This window comes from Hippichthys cyanospilos, chromosome 11 (genome assembly GCF_059441005.1).
Source record: "Hippichthys cyanospilos isolate Australia breed blue-spotted pipefish chromosome 11, RoL_Hcya_1.0, whole genome shotgun sequence".
NCBI lineage: Eukaryota > Metazoa > Chordata > Actinopteri > Syngnathiformes > Syngnathidae > Hippichthys > Hippichthys cyanospilos.
The window spans coordinates 4,158,907-4,172,104 of record NC_142379.1 but is presented as its reverse complement, the minus strand read 5'-3'; the positions used below and the strand labels follow the sequence as shown (position 1 = coordinate 4,172,104).

The following is a 13,198-nucleotide window of genomic DNA, read 5'->3' as shown; positions in this document are numbered from 1 at the left end:
ACCCAGGCTACTCATTTGTGTCCACTGCAGTGGACATTTGCGTTTTGTCTCAATGTTTTTTGTCTATATGTATATGACACAACAGTGGACACAAATGAATAGGCTGGCTTTTAGGATGATAGAGTATATATAAACGTTTTTTTCCAAATAAGATTCACGTGATAAATTAAAAATCCTAAAAGTCATACAATTTAAAACAATAAAGCATATTAAAGCATAAAAACAATGAAATGCTCGGTTTTTGAATGAATGCTCGTAATTCCACTGTTGAAAAAAATTACACTCTAAAAGGAGTTGGGTCAAACATAACCCAAATTGGGTCAAAAGAGGACCAACCAATGCCTTTGGGGTTAAATGAATTACTGAAAATCTTGCGCATATCAATCAAATGAATAGTTTGTCAAATAACTGTGGAAAAAATACCCCAAAATTTCATTTTATATCTTATTCAACTTTTTTGGTAAATCTCAAAACTCAAGTGAGTCGGTCCTTTTTTTTTTTTTTTTTTTTTTTTTTTTTACTTGTTTTAAGAGCATAAAGGGGGCATGGGTTAAAAAAAATTCTGAATATAAACTCTTTTTTTCTTTCCCAAAAAACATTGTTTCTTTGTTGGGTTATTTTGCACAACTATTTTTATAGTGTATCAAAATATCAATAATAATTAATAAACAAGAACAAATGAACTGTGCCTTCAAGTGCACCTACGGGAATGACCACTTCCACAAATTTGACGTTTTCCGTTAATACATCCGCGGCCCCTTACGCGCTAATCAAATTAAAAATTGTGGTGTATACAGTATGCTTTGTGGCCCCTATCGCCATCCCTCAAGCCAGGAGTGGCTGGTGTACATCAGCGGCCCCCAGAAGGGAAGTGGTAGCAGTGTGTAAGACTGCCGTTTGCTAGCGGGCGAGGGTCTTACCTGATTTGTCTTTGATTGATCTCAGCTATCTGGGCAGCGTTGTGACCCGGCCCCCCACGCCGCAATAGGTAAGGGTCGGACCCATGTTTGAGAGGGGAGGGGGGTCAGCAGGTGGAGGGCTCGAATCACTCTCTCCTTTAAAGGGGAATCGCTTTGGGTGGTGCCTCTGTGCTGGATTCAAGTGAGCGCCATTTATGGTCATACTGTAATCACGGCCGCCGGACGAATTTGTCAGTAGTAGGGCTAAGGCTTCGTAAGCCTGCTGCGGCACATGCTGCAGCCATTAAGGCTTGCGAGTGACTTTGCTTGACATGTTTCCATGCGCATAAATAATGATGAAAAAAAAAACTGCCTTGAATCAATAGAGGACGCACTTGAATGATAGAAAGGAGTATTCCCCTTTAAAGATTTGTTCCATGTGCAAAATGCCATGCATGCATTCTTTAAACTTCTCTCTATATGACAAAACAAATAACAAGAAAAACTTGACTTCTGTCACATTTGTGCTTTCTTTCCTTCTGTCATGTGACCGTTTTTTAATGGCCATCCTCTTCCTTTCCCGTCATGTGACTCGTCCCTCTTTAACGGCCATTTTCCTCTTCCTGCCATCTCCTCCCGTCGGCATGGTGAAGCCTCTTGTGCCGCAGTGTTCATGTCGATCAACGTGTGCTGTACCGTGTTCATGTCTATATGGAAAACGTGCGGCCTTTGAAGCTAGCACCCCCCCCCCCCCCCCACCTCCAGATTTGTCCTCCCCTCTCTCCGTTAATTCCTCTCACTTTCTCTCTTCTCAGCAGCAAGCAATGGATGCCATCAAAGATCAGTTAATCCATGTGGGGCTCCACAACTTGACCTCACCCAACACTCAATGAGGTCCTTTGGCTCCACTTTGGGCCTCGATTTAAACGTTGCAACTATCTAGGAGGGCTGCAACAACATGTTTCTAATTAAGCGAAAATACGCAAACTCGATCCTTACTTATCAAGAATGGAAATGTACTTATTAAAAGTGTAGTCTCTGTGTTCCAAGGGATCAGCTTTTAAGGACATAGGGGTAGCCATTTTGTTGGTTTGCAGTTTGTTTTTTGCCCTGTAATGTGTAAAATGGGACATCAGAGCAGAACAGGACATAAAGGGAATATTTTTAATATCACGCATACGATGCTGACTGGGCTATCGGGTTGATCATGTTTGGCCCTTAACATTGCCTTGGAATAGGTCCTCCAATGCTCTTTTTCCCCAACCAGACATACGTGGGCACATTGCAGGGGGTATGACTGATGAAAATAAATTAAAACTATATTCTGGGTCTGTATAATGTTCTTGCTCAGTATTTATTTCAATGCCTGTTTGAAGGCGACTCATTATAAATATTTCTTTGTGGTAAACGTTATCAGAATTATACATCATACATATATTCTTTATTATTGATACCAGACACTAGAAAAGAAGATGGCCACCTATAATTTGATCAGGTATCGCAAACGTAACTGACTAGATGGACCGTTTATTGTAATTGAGGAAAATAGCAAAGTGATTACTCCCCCATCATTCTTCTTGTAACAAACCATCTTATATAAATTGATAGCAAGCCAACATTTTTGTCTATATTTTCAGTCTTTAATCTTCATTGCTCTGAAGGACCTTCTTTTGTGTCTGAGTTTAAAATGCCAGACTACATTTTCTTTGCCTCCTTAATCGGCAGCTATAATTTTCTCTTTCGGTTTTAACGGCGGTGTGATGATAATAAAAATGTGATTTAAGGAGTTGCAAGGATGCAGACAAGCTAGCTGCCACACAACTACCAAGTCCAATTTCAAAATAAAAGCCTTCTAAGGCGACTGCATTGCTGTAGCTTGACGTGTTCAGCTCCTGAGTTGGCAAAGCAGCCCCAAAAGACATTTTTCCCTTCCACATCCAGTACCACACTGAAATTGGTTTCATCCATCTACGCATTAATTTTTACATCCTCCTTTGTAGTGTCCAGCTATAACATTTATTCTTGTTCAAGCAAAACCTATAGCTACAGACAAAAGACCTATTCTAATGTATTTCAACATGGACATCCAAAGCAAATCAGCTATTCATCACCCCACAATGCAATGCAAGCCAACTAGATGCCAGCCCCCATGTCGTGATTTCACTAGAGTAGACATTTCTTTTTTTCCATTTTTGAAACTTTTAATAAATACAATTCCAATGTCAAGGATGTAATACATTTGGGGTGTGCCACAAACCCCTTTCTTCCACCCCCGTATATTGTTAGGAGATATATTCAATATTTTTTCATTAAGAAAACTGATGCATTTTTGCCTCTCTGAAGCAGTCATTATGTGAAGACTGGAAGCTTCATTGTGTATTAATTGCCTCTGATTTTATGAACAGAAACCAACCTGAACCAAATTAGTACTGTATGCAGACTGAAATAAAGCAAGTGACTGGGACTTGGGTCCCACATGTGATGACTGCTTCAAGTGTGTCAGCTGTTACTCTGTCTTCTCCTGTCCTATCTCATTGTGTCTAACGCTTATCATCCATCAGTGCTAATATAGTATGTGGAGTTTTCAGACCGCTCGGTAGCAGTGCGACCGATGTGCCGCCATTGTTGTGTATTTTTCCTCTATTTTGGGATGGAGTGTTGGATTAATACGGGGACGCCGTGTGCTGTACCTCTTTTCTTTTTCTGTCTGCTCTCCTCAGGGAGCCTCTAGGTGGGGCTAGTGATGATGCCGCTGGGTCTGAGAGTCTACCGGCACTGCTACACCACTGTATTACAAAAGCCAAGGGAGTGGCCACCAACAATAATAACAACGCGACCTCTGCAAGGAGAAACAGTAAGAACTCATTTCCATTCCAAGGTTTTCTAGATTAATTTCCGTGATAAGAGATATTGCGAAAGAAGTTGGAGTTTGTCTCGGCTAATTTGAGAAGTGTACATCCTTAATTGAGCACATGCCAATCAAAGGAGATAAAATACCAAAAATACTTAATTACCAATACTATGGCCCAACCTTATAATTTCAATAAATTGTCCGATTATGTGAAATAGGTACCGGGTTGGCGTAAATAGTGAAAATATGCATGTAATTGACAGATATTAAAACGCATTAAGAGGAAGCATGCTATTCGATAACTTTCAAAATGAATTGGCCAAACGATTGGCCTAAAAAACCATGGGCCCTAATCCATATAAAATTCTCGACTTGAACGCAGGATCTTCGCTCGAATGCTATCTGATGTCTTGGAGCTAACTGCTAACATGCTAAAGACATGCCTGTTATTAGAAACAGTCTAGTAACAGTAAAACAACTGAAAAGGAAGAGTTTGAGAATTGCGAGTAGGCAGAGGTTCACGGCAGGTTGGATGGCCTTAGCATCACATACTAACCGGGCCTCAGTTTGTTTGATAACATACCGAGACCAGGAGTTTGATAGAAACACGGGACCTCTACTTATGCCGATGTTTTGTCTACTGGGTCATGGTAATCCGCAAAGATTGGGGCAATTATTATTTCATAATAACTCTAAAACCCTTCTTTGATTCTGAATTTTAGGTGGGTCTCTCTATGGATGTTTTTAGAGATGTCAGGGCACTGCAAGCAGACAAAAATGATGGCGTAAACCTCTTCATCTTCCTCCTTTCAAGTTTGACATAGTTCCCCCACCCCTCAGGTGCAGCTCCCTCTCAGACCCAGCAGCCACATCAGCCGACCCGCCGGGACGAGGTGCTAAGCAGAACGAGGAAAAGGCAAAGCAACAAGAACCCCTATCTCTATTTGACCTCCTTGCTGCATCGCAGGCGCTCCGAGGACGATCAGACGGGCATCCTGACCGGCGCTGACTCGGAGGGCCTCAATTATGGGACCCTCCGTTGACCCGAGGGGCCTGCCAAGCCATTGAACTCGATTCAAGGCCACCTAAGCTCCACCTCCAGCCCCTCCCACCACACCACCACAACCTGATCTTAGTATCAAGCTGAAAGCTTTCCTCATCTCTCGAGCTGATGGGGGTTTAACGGAGGAAGAATCGACGTGAGTAGATGAACAATTGATTTGGCTTCCCTCCATCTCACTTGAAAAGAAAATGTATATAAATAGTCTAAACAAGGGAGTGAAGTTCCATTCTACAGTAATAATAACATGTTTTTTTTTTTTTTTCATTTATGCGGGAGGGGGTGGGCAAGGGTCCATATGTTTTTCCAGTGATACAGTGTACTGTTATGCCGGGTACGACCACTCACCCACTTTTCCTACAATACAAATAGTGTCAGTAATTAAACACAGGGTTCTTGCCACCAAATATACCTCAGAGTAAACGCAGAGTTGCTGTAATTCTTGTGGTATACTGTATGTACTTGACCTTTTTACATATGGAGAAAAAAAAGAAACTAATAATAAGGTTCGGATCACGCAATGTGCTCGTTTTTTTTTTTTTTCTCTCTCTCTCGACACGTTAGCTAGCGTTTGGTTCTCGCTATTAGCTTGTGTTTATTTAGCGGTACTATCCACTAAGACTGTGTCTTAATGTGTCGATGTTACAAGGTCGAACTCACCGACGGTTCGGGGGGGCTTGTAGACGAACAGGGTGACCAATCGTAAAATATTGAGTTGGATGAATTTCACTTGTGATGCGTGGCACATCTGGAGGTGCCTTTTTTTGCCTTTGCGCTCGACTTTTTTCTAGCTTAAACTTGCCTTTTCCGTCGCCTTCTCACATTAGTCTCGTCGGGGAGGACTCCAATATTACGGTTCTGTTTTGCCAGAGAGAAAGCATGACTCCTGTCTGTTTTGTTTGTTAGCTTTTTATAGTTTCGGCTGCGCGTTTAAAAGTAGATGCAGAATGCACAGGGCTAAAAAAAAAGGGAAAAAAAGGCAAATAAACAAATTAATAGATAAAAGTTGATGCAGACGGAATAAAGGTGCTGCATGTTAAACAGGAACTTAACAAGCATACGATGCCTCATAAAGCTGGAAAGTGCTAAAAGCAATGAATACAATACAGTGGACCCTCGGGATTCAAACACAGTTAAAACATTAAAGTGGTTATTCAATTTATTTTCCCCATAAGAAATGATATACATGACTGAAAAACTCATTTGTTCGACAAAGTCTCTTCAGTTACCAACCAAAATAGTCTCATACTAATATCAACGCACATAGTCGCTCATGAAATAGTGTGGAAGCATTTATGAGCTTATATTATGTGGAGACGGTGTAATTAAAGACATATAGCATCCCACAATCTTGTGTTCATCGATGTTCATGCCCCTAGAAATATAGAAACAGGGTAGTAAACAAAGACACTCGCTGGATGGCAGTTCATTAGTAGCTAGCGCTATCAACTAAAGCTAGCATTGGACTCAATGTTATGTGCGTCCATGTTCATTTTCCTAGATATGTGATGGTAATATTAGAAGCTAGCAGAATAGTGGTTTTGCTAGCAACTAGCGCTAGCAGCTAATGTTAGCAGCAGTGTTACTGTCTCTTGTGCCTCATCAGCTCGCTCAATTCTGGCTAGTATGCTGGTTGATATATGAGATACAGTTTTCGTATGTAAAAGTTGTTATGCTACTTTCAGGACATGTTTTTATTCCTTTTTTATTTTTTTGCAAAATTCAGATTTAGGAGTATCACTTAAATCCTTTCTAGAGGTTGAACAGGAATTTAAAATTGTTTCTCATATTTTGCTTTAACAGGAACAAAGTCTATCAAGAATATCTAAACTGCAAGTTGAGAAAGATTTACAAAACTGTATACAATCACATAGAAATGAGCGTTTAAATAAAATAGCTGATTTCTTTTCAATAGCATAGTGCAATAACAATTTGATTTGTCTTTCCTTCATGCATTGATATTCGGATTGGCATGATGCAGTTTCAAATGAGTTAAGTACTGCATTTTGCTAGCCACAACATCCACTGTCAAAAGGCTGAGCTGCACTGTGTTTGTACACAAAGTACATGTACTGCGCAAGAAAGTAACCGTTGCTCACGTTCCATAAGGGATCTTGGTACAATGTTACCAAATATATTTTGCGCTGTTCACCTTTTGGTTTTATGAATGGTGCACGTGGCTATGTTTCAATTTTAGTTCTATTGTTGTTGGTCTCTTTGGCTTATAATTATGGAGTATAGATATGCACAAAAAAAAGCCAAAGAAAACACACGAAACCCCTTGAACACTACATTTGGCAGCCGAGGGTCCACTGTACACAACCCCAACCAACACCATGACTGTTTAACAAATGTATATTACTTTATAGCTGTATGTTTGTTGTTTTTCTGAAACTAGCCGATAATGAATGTATGTTTTTTCGCTGTACAGGAAATGAATGTCCCGATGTCGCAGTGCATTGAATGACCGCTGACGTTTTCTGTTTTTAAGGTGCAGCCTGCATCCAGGCCAATTTTTTTGCTAACTGTTAGCCCCCTTTACAAGCTCTGTTTTGCTTTCGATGCTTTTTCAATCATGCAAATATGACAAGGAATTTGAGAGGGAGAGATGAGAAGTCAAAGCTGTTGGTTGCCTGAAAGAGCGCGCCCGTGCAAATCAGTATATGAGACGGTGATTTAAGAAGATGAAAAAAAAAATCTATATTTGTTATGTACTGTACATGTATCGTATTTGTAAAGAGAAACCGTGTTTTACGGGAAGACCTTCTTGTAATGGGGATGTACAAAAATGACAAGAGACGTAGAGAGAAATTAGATTCTATACAGTATATATATATATATATTAAACAGAAAAAAAAAGTATTTGCTTACAGTACGGCTTTAAGTGGAAACATTTTAAGGTGCCTCGTCGGTCACGTTTTTAGCGCACATGGTTCTACCCCCAGAGGAGTGAACGTAATAATGTTAGCATTGTATGATGTATTACTTCTGCGTGTATATTTTAACCCGTGAAAATCTTAAGCAGACTTCAGCTGCAAATTTCCCGCATCAGAGCTGTGACAGAAGGGCTGGGCAATAAGGCTTTAAAGTCAAATTTATTCCCTATTTCTAATTACAACAAAATCTTTCCCTTTCACTTGGAGGAAATGCAAATAAAGATGACACTCATATGTGTAGCTGTATGATGTCATTTTAAAGTTTCAGCCATTCAACATAGATTGAATAAAAGTATACTAATATGTAAAAAAAAAAAAAAAAAAACATTTGTTCGTAAAATGTTGTAAAATTGCCCAAAATGCTGATTATTTTCCAAAGCAAAAGCAGGTGTTTGCAAATGTTTTATTTTCATTCAAGAGAGGCTGACAATTTGAGCATTTGGACAGTTATACGTCTCCAAACGGTTGATTAATTATCAAAATATGTATCAATTTAGTTAAATATACTGTATATATATATATATATATATATATATATATATATATATATATATATATATATATATATATATATATATATATATATATATATATTATAATTGATTACCATATTAATCAATAATTGTTTTTGACCTAAAATCATCCAAACGCCTGGAATTTTAGCCTCTCTTGAATGGAAAGTAATATATATTACTGTATATTATTTTATACGAGTACAATACATTATAGCACATAACACTCTCTCAAAGCCAAAATTTTGACGAGTTTAACACAGCGATAATATTCTATTCCATAGATCCATTGTATTTTCTGACATCTGGAATAGTTCGATAATTCTACCCGTCATTTAAAGTTGATAGCAAAAACAGACAAACAAAACTTATTAGAAAAAAAATATCCTAATGAATAAATACAAATTCTCTCTGCCATATGTCATAGTAAAAAAAAAAAAAACATTTTGTATGACACGCCACTGCTTTCAACACAACAGGACGAATGACACGAGTGCTTCGTGAAAACCCTTAATGCCACCTGTGTTACAGCTCCGACACTACCTCCGAAGCTGAGAAATCGCCGAATTGACTCCATATACAGAAACCGTTAGCGCATTAAAAGGGAGCTTGACTAGCCACCCAGAGCTACCAAACGTCATCTCCCCCTGGCTGAAGTCCGTGTACATTACGTAGCGTTTACAAGCGTGTTAGCAAGCTTCTCAGCATTACGACTTGGTGCTACGTTCAAAACTTTGTGGTGCTGTAGAGTAGAAAAATACAGGCTCTTTTTGGGGTAGGGGGGTAAGTGGTGGGGTGCCCTGCTTGAGACTAGAGCCGTTTCTCTTATCATATCATATCCGTGTTAATTACGATGGTGGTGTTAGACCATACTGGAAAAAAATAGTGTGTACTCTTTGGAAACCTCTGGAAAAAAAAAAAACAATTAGATGTGTTACCTTCAAATGACCTCAACATGTTTCTATAGCGTGTGTGCGTGTCTGTGCTTCCAAGGAACCCTCTCGAAAAAGTAAAGGCGATATTGAAAGTGTGAGCCAAAAGCAAATGAGGTAAATCACCAGTAGGTCCACCATCTAGAGTTAGCAACAACGTTTTCTCAAGCACATCACTGCAGGGACGTCTCTCGACACACCTTGGGACCTTTTCACGTTGACGTCACATCACTTCCATATTTTCGCAAAAAAACAAACACTGCGCTTGAAATAAATAATTGCAATAAAGCAGGCTTTCAAAAAAAAAAATCACACCCCCTCTCTTCAGAAAAAAAAAATATGATCTAAAAGTTTACACACTCCTGTTTAAATGACAGATTTTTGCACCAAAAAAAAAAATACTTCAACAATTTGATGCATGAGAAGGTTTTTTTCTGAGCCAATAACTATTATTAAGTAGTCAAAGGGGCCAAAAAACCAACAGTATTTGCAGACTATATGGCATTAAAAAAATGTTGTTGTTTTCAACATTTTCAGATTTGCAAAATCTTGATTTTTTTTCTTTTTTTTTTTTTTACTTTTAACACAAGTCATTTTTACAAAATACCAGCCAATTTCATGCATTCTGACTGCGCACTATTATTATTATTGGTATGATTATTGCTATTATTAATATTTTAATTTCCTGTTCTTAATAACCAAAGCAGAGCTGCCCAGGCCTTTTCTCCACCCATCCCCGTTAAAAATAAAAAAATTAAAAAAAAACATAGCATAACATAACAACATCCTTTCACGTCAATGGCAGTTGACAGCTTTGTTGTAAAATTCTAAGCAAAGGTTCAGGACGCTCCCAGGGTCTTCCACATCCCAAAAACTTAATTCAAAACTATAACATGTAAATAAATCCACATAATTTCTACAGTAAATAAATTTCAGAAGTGTTTTAACAACTAAATAACGCAGAATCTCTTATAAAATTCCCTAAGAATTTAGATAAATAGTTCCATTCGGTTTCAAATCGATTCATTATCGGCTTTCAGAAATAGAAAAGGCAGATGCCAAAATATCGGCACCAATTGTCGGATTATCCATAGCATTACACCCCAATGGAACATTTTGAAGAAATATGTATTTACGAGACGGAAAATAAACTGTGAAAATGTGGTTGCTTGTAACCAGAGATCACATTTGAATTGAAATTAAATGGGAGTCAGCATATACCTGCCGGCATATAAAGTGCCCCTCATTAACCCTAAACAAATACATGAAAACATTTTAACAAGGTTAAACATCCAGACAAAGGTGGCGTACGTCATTAGCACAAGTGAAGGTTAACCACAGGAGGAAATGATCTGACGTCATGTTGCAAAGGGCCTAGTAATCCTTGTTGTACTTTACCAGTTATCCACAATTTGTAACACAACAAAGCTCACACATTCTCTCCCTCTAGGAATGGATTTCGTCTTCCGAAATCTTTTTTTTTTTTTTTCATGCATTCTCAAAAAGAAACATGTACAGTGTTAAAGAGGGCTGCTTTGGACGTACTGTTAGCTCCGTTGTTTTTTTTTTTTTTTGTTTTTTTTTGGGTCACAACTCTGCTTCATGAGCTCCTGTCGGAGTGATACTTTAACAATTCTTTTTTATTGTATTAATCTTGCATGTAGAGACAATACAAACAATTAGCAATCATTCACGGACATCTGAGCTGGTTGTTAATGGACAGAAACCTAGAATAATATGTAGTATTTTCTATATTCTCTGTTTTTTCATGTGTACCAGCACTGAGGAACTAGAATGTATTATTATTATTGTTATTATTGTTATGATTCTTATTATTGTAGGCTACAATAAAAAAAAGCACTACATTGTTAATGTCTTAGCGTAAAATGCTCATAATCAAGCAAACAAGCCACGTAGTGCTTCAAAGGAAAGAACATGTACATTTTCCATTCGCCATCCATCCACCCGACCGTGCTCTACATCACATGTTTACATTTTGTCTTTGGGTACAAAATCCACATTTGTAAATATCTCAGCGCAACGAACATGTTGATTTACTCTTTTGTTGTTCTGTCTTGTCATCAGGATTAACAAGGACACATTGTGAGCAATTAACTCATACTGTATGGTGCTGTACCAAAGCCTTATGTATGATATTTGTATTACTTTTCTCACCGCTGTCAAGTGGCATCTGTAAAGTCATTTTTCTTTGGTGTGTGAGTGTATGTGTGTGTGTGAAGGAAACAGGAACAAGCTACAATGTAAAAAAAAAAAAAAAAACTCACTCTGGCCTGGTTCCAACCCTCCCGGCCTTTTTAAGGGGAGAAAAAGCACCACAGGCAGTGGTTACGGCGGCTTGAGCGCACCATCTCAACTCGTCCTCCTGCGAGAATATGAACACATTCATGTCACCATATCATGTCCAACGCTTAGTCCCATAAGGAATTTTTCTCTCAAATTTTTGTATTTTGATATAATAAAAAAAAGACAAAAGAGGTCTTCTCTGTTGTTTTTTCTTTATGTCAAGCTATGCATTGTTTTATTTTGCTGTCTGTGTAGATTTGTGTTCCTATTATGCAATACTGTTCACAAATAGTTTGTTTCTGTCCCTAAAGAAATTGTAGTTCACATGCAAGACACAGGGTGTAGGTGTTGGGCAATTTTGTCCACATGACCTTCAAAGCAACACACTTTTAAGAGCTAAACAGTAATTAAAATATCTTCAATTCACTGCCTGGCTGCAAACGAGTATAGGAACATTTGTAGTAAATGTTTAAGTTCTTCTAAAGGAAATGCTGATTGCAAGGAGGCCTGGGTGGAACAAGAAAAGCAAATAAGTTGAAAGAGTGACCTTTGCACTTTTTTACTTATAATTCTCGAGCCCAGGGGCATGCTGGGAGACAAACACAAGAACAAGCATGTGCATACACCTGGGGTAACCACCTGTTAATCTACTAGATAAACATTGAAAAACACTTAGGGACATTCTGTCTTTATTCTCAATGAACATGCAATCTCGTAACATTGTTACAGTAATGTTTAAAAAAAGTGTTATTAAGAAATGGGAGTTCTATCACCAAATGATATTTTAACATACAGATGTACAGTATAATGTTTATTTTATGTTTTATTTTTATTGCTGAATCAAACGTGTTACTTGCGTAATGACCATTTAGTTTCTTTAATAAGCAAAATAAAGTCCCAAATTCTTGACGTTTTTTTTCAAATAAAAACAAAACAATGCCTCGAAATTGCATAAAGAATATTAGAGATAGAAGTGGAAATATATTTAAATGTATCACTATTTCAACAAATTACAGTTATTTAACACGATATTGTATTTTGTTATTACATAAACATGGAGAGGTCTAAATAAAAGGGCTCAACTTTCAAACGCTTTTTGGAACTTAGAAAAAAAAACATTTTTAATAATAAAAGAAGAAAAAAAAGAGTATATAAATCAACCAATTTTCCTTCCCAACGCTACCTGGCAACAGGTGTCCCAGGGTAAAACAAGATTCAAGAGTTTTATTATCATACGTATAGTATTAATACACAATGAAATCATTATTCTCCCACGTGATCCCAGTAAAACAAACTTTTCAACAATAACGTTAGAAAGATTACTGTATATAAATCAACCAATTTAAAAATATTTTGAAAAAAGTGTAAATAGCACAGAAGTACAGTACGTACATAAACTTGCTTATGACTTCCGGGTTTTGTCAACAGTGGGCGTGACTATCATGTGCTGATTTATTTATTGGTCAATATTGAAGCTCTTCTCTTCCGTACACCTGAGTGTCCAATGGTACAACATACCACGTGACCCCAGATGTTCTTACGTTTGTTTTTTTGCAGAAGTAGATTCTCACATTGGTGAATTGGAGCTAGCTGGTTGCTTGACGTTCTTTTTAAGGGCCAATTTATTAGTTTAAAGTTGGCTTTGAAGCACAAAAACCGTTTTCATGCGATAATGTATAAAATAATTTAACGAAGACATAAAGA

General features: G+C 37.8%; 1 protein-coding gene across 4 annotated transcripts in view; it reads left to right on the top strand.

Annotated features, from left to right (window-relative positions):
* igsf9ba (immunoglobulin superfamily, member 9Ba) overlaps positions 1-8,193 on the top strand; it is a 51,029-nt gene extending 42,836 nt beyond the window's left edge. For 2 of the 4 annotated variants that reach the window (XM_088428390.1, XM_088428389.1), the window contains 2 exons: positions 3,620-3,753; positions 4,591-8,193. In XM_088428390.1, coding sequence (XP_088284516.1) covers positions 3,620-3,753; positions 4,591-4,793 — 337 coding nt within the window. In that variant the 3' untranslated portion in view covers positions 4,794-8,193. Of the gene's footprint in view, positions 1-945; positions 989-1,717; positions 2,183-3,619; positions 3,754-4,590 lie in introns of those variants that run through there. The other 2 variants (XR_015867297.1, XM_088428392.1) reach the window with 2 other exon arrangements.
* Positions 8,194-13,198: the final 5,005 nt, after the last annotated feature.